General features: G+C 40.1%; 1 protein-coding gene across 1 annotated transcript in view; it reads left to right on the forward strand.

Annotated features, from left to right (window-relative positions):
• MOSPD2 (motile sperm domain containing 2) overlaps positions 1-10,432 on the forward strand; it is a 57,298-nt gene extending 46,866 nt beyond the window's left edge. The window contains exons 14-15 of the mRNA XM_032389606.1: positions 7,363-7,465; positions 8,041-10,432. Coding sequence (XP_032245497.1) covers positions 7,363-7,465; positions 8,041-8,178 — 241 coding nt within the window. The 3' untranslated portion in view covers positions 8,179-10,432. The remainder of the gene's footprint in view (positions 1-7,362; positions 7,466-8,040) is intronic.
• Positions 10,433-13,304: the final 2,872 nt, after the last annotated feature.

A 13,304-nucleotide genomic window follows, 5' to 3' on the forward strand; every position in this document is an offset into this window, starting at 1 on the left:
TTCTGATTTTGAGAAGAAAAACTATTAGTTTGGTGCTAAGCAGAGCCAGGAAGTGATTTGGCCTTTTTTAATTAATTTTTTTTTTAAGGCTTATTCTGGGGGCTGTGTGGAAAACAAACTCTAGGCAGACACAGGTGAAAGTGATACTGAGTTAACACAAATAGCGCGTGCTGCAAGCCTGCACCATTCTAAGTGCTCTACTCTGATTTATTCACTTCGTCATTAAAATGACCCTAGGAGGTAGGTAATTCTTTGTCCCCCTTGATAAATGAGAAGCTGGGAAACCTCTTAACGGCCATGGCTGGGTTAAATCTTCAAAAGGAATTGAAAGAATACAGATGTGGCTGGAACACAGAGGTGAAAGGATCCAGGGTAAGAAGAAAGCTGGAGAGGTGGACAGGGCCCAGAGGAGGAGCTTGGTCACCCTGGTGAGACCCATGGGAGAGCGTCAACCTGACCTGAGTCACCTTTGACAAGATCACTGCAGGCTTGTTCACAGAAGGGAGGAGGACAGGAGTGGGCCTGGGAAGATAAGCTTTATTTCAGTTGTCCCAGCCTAGAGGAGGATTTAGTGGCCGGAGGACGACAGTCCATCAGGGACTCAGGAGGGAAACCAGTAGGTGAGCTCTGTCATCCAAGTCTAGGAAAGTGTGTTTGACAAAAGAGGAAGGGACCAGTGCTACTAAGTGCTGCCATGCCAATCAGGAAGGATGAAGTATGAGCAGTGGCTGTCGGTGACATCACAGAGGCCATCACTGACCTCATAGAGAGCATTTTCAGTGGGCAGGAACCAGGTTCTAAAGAAATGAAGGTAATAGCACTGTTCTAGAGGTTTGGTTTGTTGGAGGAAGGAAGAATGTGGTGTTGACAAAGGGTTTGTTTGGTGTGGGTTTTTCAATGGGAGAAGCCGACTCTAGAAGGTAAATCATTGATTGATAGGCCCTGTCCCTTCAGCTTTCTCAGGAATTGCACTAAAGCCAAGGTATGGGTCAGCTTTAGTCAGGAAGAAGGAAGGAACGCAGATACACATTAAGGCTCGTGGTGGGCTTGACTTGTTTTTAGATGGAGTAGTTACATATTTAAATTTCCATATTGTAACAGGGTCTACTTTCTCCTTATCAAGAGTTTACTTTTGTCAAAGGCATGGCTATGAAAACAAACTGAAAGATTAAGTAACACTGGTATAAAAGATGGAGATTAATTTGAAGTTCTTATCAAACAGTCCCTCAAAAGCAGGTTATTTTTTTCTTTTTAAATCAATTCCTTATGGTTTGGTTTTCTGTAAGTCAAGAGAGGCTCACTTACCTCACAGAAAGAGGGAGACTTGGTGGTTTGATACTGAAGGCCCAGGTAAAGCGACGACCCCTATCTAGAAAGGGTGGTTTCCTTCAAGTAGTAAGATGGGGTGAATTCTACTGAACACCATATAAAAAAAACTTTTCCTAGGTTCTTGAGCGGTATCTGTAATTGCTTGTGTTATTATACATTGCCTCTACCCACCTTAAATACCATCTCCAGCGAAAGACAAAAGAAAAATGGGGAGTGGGGAGCCAGTTATGAGAGGTTATCAGGAAAAGCACAGTCAACAGGGTAAGGTTATTTTACAGATTTAGATTAATTCCTCTCCTCGAAGCCCCTGAGCCTGCCAAGGTAAGGGACCTTCCTTACTCACCTGGTGAGGCTGTCCAGAATTCTGTAAGCAAGGTTACAGGTCCATTTTTTCCAAGGGGCTTTATTGGTTCCATAAAGTCAATCTTAGTTCCTTAAAGTTGTCTGGTCATACCTGATTTTATGCATATTATTTTCAAATACGACATTCCAGTCAAAGCCTTGGTAATATAACCATGCTTCCCATTGTGTCCTGTTAATTACAAGGAGAACAGATTATAATGCGGAAAAAAAAAAAAATTATTACCATGAAAGAATACTAAGAGTTTCTGAATTCTGGAGGAATCAGGTAGGGAGAAAAATTGTTTCAGTCCTGCTCACAAAGGTAGTTTACCGAATTACTGCCAATCATAGATAGCTTATGAGAAAAGAGTAAAAGATTACCTTAAATCTGGGAAAACCAAACATTAAAGAACCAGCAATAAAAAGTGTAGTCATCAATCAGTTCATTCAATCCCATGTTATTAATTCTTGGTCTGCTTGAATCCTGTTTTTTTCGTTCTGGAAGTTCTTACCCAGTTCAGTTTTATGATCTGAAAGTTATTAGAAACCTGTTTTCGGGAGTACTTGTCAGAGTCCTTTCCATGAATCTCTGAAGATGAAGCCCATTTGCAAAAGGATCAGAGTAAAACAATAGCTTCTTTAAGTGACAAAAAGACTTAAAAATGGCCATGGTTACAGATCTGATGAGAGTTTATTGTAATACAGCTTCTGACAAGGAAATTTGGTTATTTCTGTGACATATACAGCATTGTAAGATAATAACTAGAATTACAAACCATAACGTTATACCACGACATTCTAGGAATTTTATACAATTTCTGGAACACTTGTATGTTAATAACATACCTATACAAATATAATCTAAAGAAGGTTTAGTATTACTTATTTGACAATGCTTCCCATGTAATTTAACATAGCAAATAAGCCTAATTAGTTTTACATCTTTTTTTAAGATTTTATTTATTTATTTGACAGAGACAGCTAGAGAGGGAACACAGGCGGGGGGAGTAGGAAAGGGAGAAGCAGGCCTCCTGCCGAGCAGGGAGCCCGATGCGGGGCTCGATCCCAGGGCCCTCTGAAAAATTTCAGAGATGTTCAAGGTCAAAAAGACTTCATTTAGAATTTGAGTTGGGGTCTGTCAAAAACGTCAGAAGGTTTTAGACACTTTAGACTAAATGGGATCATAAGTCATCATGAAATAATAATTATCCATTTAACCATAGTGACAATAAAATATCAAAGGCACATACAGTTACATAGTTGTGAGTAAAACTTAGGAAAATAGTCTTCTAAAGATTAAAAGAGCTAAACAATCAAAGAGCTGTTGATAAAGATAACATGGAGCACAGGAAATTATTTTGATAAAACATACCGTCTTTGCTTTCTAGGCAGATTACTTAAAAGCTAAAGAAAAGCCTTTTGCAGTCTCTTCTCAGTAGCTGACTGATAGTCCAAGAAAAGGTTGTCCTTTTAGCAGATGAAATTTTTAGTTTTACATAAGTACACTGTTGATGTTGAAGCTTATTTGTATATAACCCTTATAACTAATACATTCAATTTTAGCCAGCTTGACTACACAAAGTGAAATTTTCTTTTTCCAACTGTCTATATCCATTTAGTTTGTCCTTTATTATCTTCCCTATTCTGAAATAACCAGCTTTATTATAAGAGAAAATTACTTTCATTCCCCTTAACAAAAATACATGTCCAGACTTCATACATTTCCTCAGCCAAAACACATCCTATTTTCCTTGCACATGGAGTTAGTTGCTTCTATTATTTCTAGCAATTACATATATGAATTAGAATTCTTAACCCTTAGAAACCATGATTTCTAGTGAAAACTAAGTGGTAAGCAACTGTTAACACCAGCATTCTGTAGATTGGCAAATTTATGAATACATCATTTCTAGAAGCATATGCTTTCTCATAGTACAGTTTTTCAGTGTGGCACAAGATAGATATGTTTACTAACAGACTAAATATTTTTAGTCCCTCTGTAGTAAGAAGCCAAAAGTAGATATTTAAACCGATGTTTAGTAATTAATGTCTCAGTATTTTATCTTACAGTCAGTGAATTTCCCGTCTAACTTAGCAAAACTAAAGTTTCAAGTTGTCAGAGATTTGAAAACCTGTTTTTAAGTAGACTTCACCTAAAAACTCTTATCCAACTTACTTCTAAATCACTTGCTTCCAACAATTATGCTTGACTACTCATGACAGCTTCATGAAACATCAGAGTCAGCCATCATCCCAAGCTATTTTTCGTGCTGACAAATTATGTACCCAAGATAACATGAACCTATCTGAATAGTAAACTCCAGAAGAAAAAAAAGTTGCATGTCTGCATTATATCTAATATTGACAACTTTAAACCAACAAATTTAGCTTTTATTTTACCTAGAATTAATATATATCACATGAACTTGAAAGGCACGGGTTAGTTTCTGTATTTCTAAGAGGTTTAGGAATACTTAACTTGGTAAGTACTTATTTTTCTTTAAGCCAATCAAAGAGAGCTTTTACAAATTAATTTTCACAATACCATCCTGAGGTGGAAAAGTATTACACATCTATAACATATATAGAGAGACACACATAAACATAGAGACACACATAAACATACAGACACAGAGACCTTTTAGCTATAGCTCTAAAATTTTAGCCATGAATCAGGTACAGTAACACAAAACTCACTAGTTTATATAAAAGAACATTTACGTTCAAATCGTGTTTCTGGCAGTTGGAATCAGTTTGCCTGCTCAGATGGCTAAAAGCTTTTTACTATTTTTTTTTTCATTTGCCAAAATCCCAAATAACTCCCCTTTTTCCTTCTGATGAGAATCACTTCCCTAAAGTTTGTATTTCAAAGAGGTAGCTGTCAGGTCCTAGAGAAGATAGGGCAGAAAATCTGTACCTCAAAGGCACAGAGAAAGTATCAAGTAGTTTTGGGGTATATTTGCCTATTATCAGATGTCTAAAGTAATTTCTATTTCTGTGTTCTTTTTCTTAAGCACAGGACAGTTCTGTTTTCCAACATCCTGGTCTTTTACAGTACCTACATGTATTTTGAGATGAGTGGGGGAGGTTTTAGGATTGATAAGGTTAGGTGGACTTCAAATTGCTTCCAGTGTTGCATTTCTGGTTTTGTAAAGATTTGCAAGTCAAAGACAGTTGCTTTTAATTACTCAAATAATTCTATTGCAGCCTGAATGGTATCAAGGGACTGATACCACCCATGCAACTACATTTTCTTCAATTTGCTCTATATCTGGGAGAAATTTCCAACTAAGATGGAAAGGAAGTGATTTCTATGTTTTGGAGCTTCAGGGTTTAATGTACTATGCCTTTAAAAAGTTTATATAAAGTATTCCACAAAGGCCTTAAAGGGGAAAAAAAAACCTGTACTATTGCTTCTAGCAGCCCCCAAACATCAGCCTTCAGCTGATCCATTTCCTGAACATTTGTGGGAGGGCCTGGGAGAAATTCTGGTCATGTTTCCAGTGAGGAGAGTTTTCCATGGGGGAGCCAAGTGGCTTGTCTGATAACTATAGTATAATCGTGGGTGGGAAGAACAACCCTTAGCAGCTAGTCACAGTCCCTGTGAGTGGTGAATGAGTGGCCACTAATCTTTTACCTCTTCTCTATATTTGGCACGTATCTTCTGAACGTGGAGGTAAGAAGAACTTCATAATTTCATCTTGCTTAGGAAGTCTCTCAGGCTGGTGGCCATTCTCCTTCATATTCTCCTTTCAATTTGGTCTTTCCAGAGGTACCAGTAAGACAATGCTTAGGATGAGAGCTCTCTCAAAGTTTTTTAAACATAGAAGCTTTTCCAATTCAAAAGATCCATCATCTGGCATTGAAAAGTAGGATCTTATATTAATCTCAATAGCGACTCGACTCAAGCCAATAGGCCTTCTTTTGGTTTAACCATGGACATAAAGAGGCATCCCCAGAGACGGTGCAAAAAAATGCAGTCCTCACAGGATCCCGAGAGTTAGCATAAGAAAGCAAAGACTTCCATTGCCCCAAGTGGTAAGAATGGTGTAGTGAAGGTGCTATCTCTCCTTTCCCACAAGAATGTGAGAGGCCTCCAGTCTAAGACCCTCTAATCTGTGACATCAGGAAAGGGTTTACTGGATTGGACTTTTCCAGCACTAATGACCACAAAAGCTGAGAGGACAAAGGCCCCTCATGGATTGGGGCCCCTAATGACAAACTGCCCTGAGAGCTGGCACAGCTGGACAGAGAGGATGCTGCCTGTCACTTTGTGCCTCAGATCCCCAGCCTATTCCACTAGCTGCCAGACACCTGTGGATCTATCTTGGAAGGGGAGCACAACTGGCCACCCCCAAATGCGCCTCTCTGGCATAAGGATTATCTGGAGCTGGTTATTTTTTAAGAAACAGCAGACCTAAGAAAAGCTTTGAAAACCTTTTGTCAGGGACAGTGACATCAATAAGGGAAGGAAAGGTCCATCTATAAGGGTGTCTTCCTCTCCCTGCCAGGACGAGGGAATGACAGAAATCTCTAAGAACTCTTTTTTTAATTTTTTAAAAATCTGTACCTCAAAGGCACAGAGAAAGTATCAAGGAGTTTTGGGGTATATTTGGGGTATATTCTTTGGGGGAATATACAGGGACCAAAAAGAATATTCTTGCTGGTCACAACACCAAGCTCTCGAGACCTAGAACAAGATGAAGACCTCATTTGACCTATTTTCTTCTGCTAATCTAAATTTGGAAAGGAAGGGACAAGGTCAAATTTTGACCTTTCTCTCTCGACCTGGCACCAGAGTGAGATCCAGGAAAGCGGGCTTTGGTAAGAATTCTTACCTTTGCCGGCTTTTGCCGGTTTTCCAGGCTCCCATCTGTAGGCTCCCAGGCGAGTACGGTGTCTCAGCAGGCCCCAGCGTAGGTTGCCAAAATGTAGGAGAGGAAAAATTATTTATCATCTACCATGCTAGGTTCTTGGCTGAGACCCCCCACCCCCTGAAATAAAAGACTAATTAATAGGAGAAAAGCAGAAGTTTAATACCATGTATACCTGCTGTATACATGGGAGATACCCAGGAAAACAGTAAAACTCCCCAAAGTGGCCCAAGACACCACCTTAAATACCATCTCCAGCTCAAGACAAGATGTTGGGGGGTAAGGGAGTCCATTATGGGGGGCTGTCAGGAAAATCACAGTGAACAAGGGTAAAGTGGTTCAGCAGATGTCAATTGGTCCCTTCTCCATTAAATGTTAATTTAAAAAAAAAATCTGCCCTTTAGCAACTCGTACTAAAAATTAAAAATTAAAAAAAGAGTTCTTAGAGATTTCTGTCATCCCCTCGTCCTGGCAGGGAGAGGAAGACACCCTTATAGATGGACCTTTCCTTCCCTTATTGATGTCACTGTCACTGACAAAAGGTTTTCAAAGCTTTTCTTAGGTCTGCTGTTTCTTAAAAAATAACCAGCTCCAGATAATCCTTATGCCAGAGAGGCGCATTTGGGGGTGGCCAGTTGTGCTCCCCTTCCAAGATAGATCCACAGTGAGCTGCCACCATACACGTGTATCTGGGGAGGAGGAGGACTTTCATCCCAGTTACATGAACTTCTGTGTTTGACTTTTCTCACATTATACTTTTATAAAAAAAATTTCATTAAAAATTTTAAGAAGTTATGTTTCTTTTGGACTTTCATAGGTTAAGATGCCATATTGTTGAGAGCAGTAAACCAACCACTCTGACATTAAAAGACAGTGCTTTTAACATGTCTGATAAAACCAATGAAGATCTTTATCTGCAAGTAAGTGTTCTTTCTCCCTAACTAAAACAGAGGTGTTAATGCTAACTAATATTAGAAATCCACTTTTTCCCCACTGATGTAAGGAAGACCTTTGGCATAGACATGACAGAAATGCTCTTTTCTTTGTGAAGGGAAGCCAAATCTGAAATCGTAAGTGGTGAGTTACTTTTGGAGATCTATTAACTTTTGAAAAGCTCTGGCCATTTTAATTTGGACAAGTTGTATGGTGCCTGGGGGAGTACCAAAGAATCTGATCTCATGAGAGGAGTACCATTTCAACTTGAAAAAGATGGAGGGGCTCTCTTTCTGAGTAGCTGGTTTAGGTACCTCCAGGAAGGTACTTGCTTTGCTCCTTCTCCACTAGAAAATTAGACCTTTCCAAAACAGGAGTAAGAGGGTGCACGGCTATTCACCAAACAAATGTAATCCCTCATGGCATTGCCAGCTCCCCGCTGCTCAGAGTGGATAGACCCCATCCTGTAAATGGTTGGGTTTCTAATATTCCTATTTGTCGTTTACATGATTCATGTACTGTTTTACTGATATAAATCTTTCATCCTTTTTTCCCTCTTTAGCTCAATCGTTTACTAGAAAGCAATAGGAAGCTTGAAGACCAAGTTCAGCGTTGTATCTGGTTCCAGCAGCTACTGCTTTCCTTAACAATGCTCTTGCTTGCTTTTGTCATCTCTTTCTTCTATTTGTTGTACAGTTAAAGAAGTGGCACTCGGTAGGAAACAAGGCTTTTTCATTCATTAGTTGGAAAAAGACCCAGAACTTCATGCTACTAAAAGTGCCGCACATCTGTGCTTCCTGAAAGGAAATTTGCCACACTTAGAGGGGAACATGTCTTGAAAATAAAGTCTGTTAGAATAAGGAAACACTGGAGAAATTGATTATAAGAGACTATAGCTGTAGTTAGCCAAGTCAAGGCATAGCCGTGTGTAAATTAATACTTTAGATATAATTTATTTTTTCCTTTTGATTTGAAGACTTCTGAAGTTTAAGTTGTATTATATATATACATTAGCTGAACTGAAAAGTGTAAGTAACAAGCTTTGTTGCAGCCAAAAATGTCATCTGCTTTTTTTAATGACAAAATCATTATAGCTGAGCCAACTTACTAGCTTTTCTATACTATGTATATAGAACATGTATATTAAAAAAACCATACTTATACAGAGTAATTTCTGTAAACATGACTTTGTAATTTTGAGAATTACTTCCAGATGCTAGTCAATATTCTTTGAGTATGTAAAACTATTTAATGCCAAACCACCTTTAGCCTTTGTTTCTTATCTGTCTTCCTTAAAGTCTGCCTTTTATTAATCTTGGACTTTTTAATGAATACTCACATTTAGGTAGAACTGGGGAAACTAAGTTTGGTTGGGTTTTCCTTGAATTCTGTCAGTGGCACAGAGAAGAAAAATCCTTTCGGTCCCACTTTCCAGTCTTTTTTATGTGGTGTCACATTGCTCACGGTGGCTGGACACTGACCCGTATGCTTCAGTATTAGAAAGGCCTACTGCAATGTTGTACCATCTTCACCCTCTTTTCTAAACGAGTTAAAATTTCTTTGAAAAGTTAGTTTTTGAGAGGCATAGCCGTAGAATTCATTTACATTTCAGTTCCTTGTTAAAATCAGCCACCAGAAGGAAACTTGACAAAAAGACTAGAGGATCTAGAAGCATGAAAAAAAAAAAAAACAACTCAAAACTCAAGTGTCAAGTCTCCATTTCTGAGTGAAAAGTAGAACTCATGATCCACTAGTACCACCTTCAGACTGGGGCTGATGGACTTGCTGGATCCTCTGCCCTTGTCACAGTAATCCCAAGGGTGGTTCCTGAGTGCCTAAGATGATACGACTCGCAGGGGCAGAGGTGGATGAAAAGAGTTTGTTTTCTCATTTATACAGCCAGTTTCAGTCCGTGTTGGTTCACGTGTAAATCTACTTGATATGAAAGAAAAAGAGTCTGCCTGTTAAATAAATGTTGAGTTTTGATTGAGCCATGCTTGGAGAATGTTTTCTTCTGAAGTGTGGTGTTGGCGGCTTTCATCTGGAGAAGCTGATGATTCCAACACTGAGTTGTGAAGAATGATATAATAGAGTCCCTTCAAAATTGGCCTAGAAATAAAACCTTAAAAGGACACTGGTCTGATAACTTTGTCTTAATTTGGGTTTTTCTGTTGCAGTTTGCCAACTCCAGACGTGCAAGTGACTTCAGTACACCCTAAGTACTGGCCGTAGTATCTCCCTGTGTGTGTGTCACATCCCCGGCTTGACTATCCTCTAACCCCAAAGTATTTGTGTACGTTTTTTGTTCCTCAGCAAAGAAATGAGGAAATCATTGGTCAGAATTGGAAGCGTGCTGTCCTAACTAACAGTGTCCCTTTAATGTTTCTGATGAAAATGACATTGACTCGCTAAGTTGTTCTTCCCTGATGTCTGGCCAGTTCATTGAATAACCTATCTTGTTAATGTTTGTGTGTCTATTCAATGTGACTATGCAAGATTACTGAAAATTAACTATAAAATCAAAGGCATCTGAACTTTTGTTCTCGTCTTAACTAATCACCTATTTACATTTGATTTTCTTCTGTCTTCTTTTGATTTTATTTCATCATACTTTGTATGATTATTACTCTGAGGACTCTGATAATAATTTTATTTTTTAGCTTGTCATTAGCTGTTCATGACCAGATTACCAGGGATCAACATTGAGATTTAGATTGTTTTCACTTGAGAATGGAAATTAATAGACTTTCCATGAAAATAAACTATCATTAGCTTGATCTGAAAGTAGCCTAAAAATGCAATTGCGGTTAAACCTAGCCTCAAATTTCATAGTAATACCATAACTGTTTTTATATCTTGCCACTAATTTTGACTGGATTTAATAGCACTTTATTGTACAATTGCAAAAAAAAAAAATATATTCCTAGAATTGTTGCCAGTGTAATTTCTCTAATATTCTGGTGCTTTTCATATATTTTCAGTATTTTTATTACTATATTGGTATTTTCTTTGTATAATTGATCAAAAGAACATGTTTTCTATTTTAATATGTTTTAGAAAAATAATTACATTTATGAAATAAATATCATCAGGAAAAACCTCTGGTCTCTAATTGATAAAGCATCTTAAAATCAATGCTCAGGCATACTCTGACCTTTCAAAGATCCCATTAATTTCTTTTGGACCTGCTTTGCATTTTTATAAGGACAGTGCTGTAAGCTTCCAGAGTTACAATTGTGTTATCAGGTGAACCTGTCCTTTGTGTGTCCCGTTTCTCCTCAACCCGGGTCAGGGTCTGGTTACTCTTCAGTGGAGCTCTCCATTATCCCCAAACTTATCACTGGACTCACTGTCATGACTGGGGGCTCCATCATGGAACTTTCTGTAGAGCTGCCCCACATGAGCCAGAACTGCCCAACGTCCCCTCAATCCTAGTACACCTTCCCACCTGACAGGAAGCAGGCTGTGGAGAGACAGCCCTACCTGGCTCCTGGGTCCCTGGAAGGCAGTCCCTGTGCTGAGGCATCCACAGGGTGTGGGTGTGGTTGGGAGCGGCCTGAGAATGATTGGTGTGGTCCCCTCACCACTGGAAGATAACCCCCACGTGATAGCTACCACTCAATAAAGATAGAATAACACAGATCCATTTTCTAAACTGAAAAAGAGGTGGAAATACAAAACGATAAGAGAAATTCAGAACAGAGCTACAAAGACAAAATGGTAACCTACCAAGAAGCAGCACATCCGCCCAGGACTGAGGCCGTGCCCTCCCTTCCTAAAAGATACAATTTTCTAGGAAACAAAAGCTCCTGGGGGGGAAAGTTCCAGCTAGGGAAGTATTGGTTCCTTTACACCCATCTTCTGCTTTCTCCCCAAAGTTTTCAACAACTCGAAGTTCCCTGATGTCCGAACAACATCAGCCCCCAGAAGCACAGGGCTCCCCTTCTCTCCCTGGCCCAGGAAGACAGAATGGAAGTTGTCCCGTCTGTTCCATTGGAGGCGAAGGCGGTTAGGAGTGAGGGCTCTGTAGTCAGGCTAGCTGGGTGCACGCAGCTGCCCTCCGCACCACCCGCTGCCTGTGAGACGGCAATGTTAATTGACCTCCTTGGGCCTCAGTTTCCCCATCTCTGAGGCTGATGATCATAATGCTGCTGCGCAGGACGAGTGTGACAGTGAGGGGAAAGAAGGCACTTGAAGCAGCCCTGAAGAGGCTGGCCTTGCTTTGCTGCTGTTGCCCCCACCACCTTCCATCCCAGCTTCCTAGAACTTTCCACATTTGGGTTGATCTTACTGAATATACCACCTCATTCAAAGCCAATCATCAGTTCTCCAAACTTTTCCCTGCTTTGTACTCCTACCCTTGCCTTCCTGCTACCCCACTCTTAATTCTAGTGCTCAGGTCAAGGGATATACTTTAGAAGGGTAGTGATGACTGGCTGCCTTGAATCCTCTGAAGGAATATCCCTTCCAAAAAAACACTTTGGTCAGATGTTTCCTTCTACCATTGCACCCACACCCCTTCAGAACACACACACACACACACACACACACACACACACACACACGGAATTGATCTCGCAATATTCCACCCATAAGTTTCCCTTAAATTTGTAACAATTCAATAAAAATATCACATAGGCTCTTTTACATCTTGTAATTTTGTCCTTCCATGGAATAAAATTATCTCCCTGAATTGTCTAAAGAGTCTCTTCCTATCCTACCCACTGGTGTCCCCTGCCATGCAAAATAAAACTAATCTACACATGTTAAAGTATTTGAGACAACTGGTTCAACGGGCAAGAATATAGAGGAACATCTCCTTGACCCAGAGGGGCAAAACTTCCCCTCTGGTGCACACTTCCAAGTCTTTCTAAAGGGGGAATTGGAGTGGTTCTTGAAACTCTACCAGTTGGCCCATGCTCCTTTGTCCTCAACCGTCTGGGAATACATAATAACGTCTTGTGTTTTACCCAGAAGGAAACCCAAGGCCAGAGAAATAATTCTCGTCCCAAGGTCATGTGGCTAGTTGCTTTCAGAGCCAAGAGTTGAACTAGTCTCCCAAGTCTAATGCTTGTTTTACAACCACCCAGAGCCAATCTGAGTGATAGTTTAAAATGTTCAAAGGACAGGTGTGAGAACTTTACCGTCACCAAACAGCAGGAGAGGAAAAGAGAAGATCAACTACTTAAAGAGAAGCAGAGGTGACAAGACACAATTGCCGCTCAAGACCTTTGGCTGGAAAAGTAAGTTTCTTGGTTTTCTAAGCTACAGACCATACTTTGACAAAGATGTGAAACCTATGGGTTAATGTACTATTTACTTGGATGGAGGGTTTGGGCTTGCATCCTCAGCCTTGTCAGAGGTTTATCTAGCACTCCAGAGAAGGGCATCTACTAGCTGTGTGGCTCAAAGTTGTCTCAGCCACAGTCTAGTGACCTCAAGGAGTCTTGTGTTCAATAAAATCAGAGCATTTAAGTTTTCTGTTTCCATGTAACAAATGACCACAAATCTACCATCTGAAAACCACACAAATTATCTCACAGTTTGCATGTGTCGAGCCTGGCACAACGGGGCTGGGTTCTTGGCTCAAGGTTTTACAACACTACAGCTATGCTGTCAGCCAACTGCATCCTCCCTGGAGGCTCAACGGGATCAAGATCCACTTCCAAGTGCCTTCAGGTTGTTGGCAGAATCCCTTTTCTTGGGGCTGTAGGACTAAGGTCTTCAAGTTCTTGCTGGCTGTCAGCCGGGGACTGCTCTTCAACTCCTAGAGGCCACTCCCAGGCCTTTGCTAAATGGCCTCCTGGATAGGCAGTGCACAACATG

This window comes from Phoca vitulina, unplaced genomic scaffold, assembly GCF_004348235.1.
Source record: "Phoca vitulina isolate PV1807 unplaced genomic scaffold, GSC_HSeal_1.0 scaffold55, whole genome shotgun sequence".
Classification (NCBI taxonomy): Eukaryota; Metazoa; Chordata; class Mammalia; order Carnivora; family Phocidae; genus Phoca; species Phoca vitulina.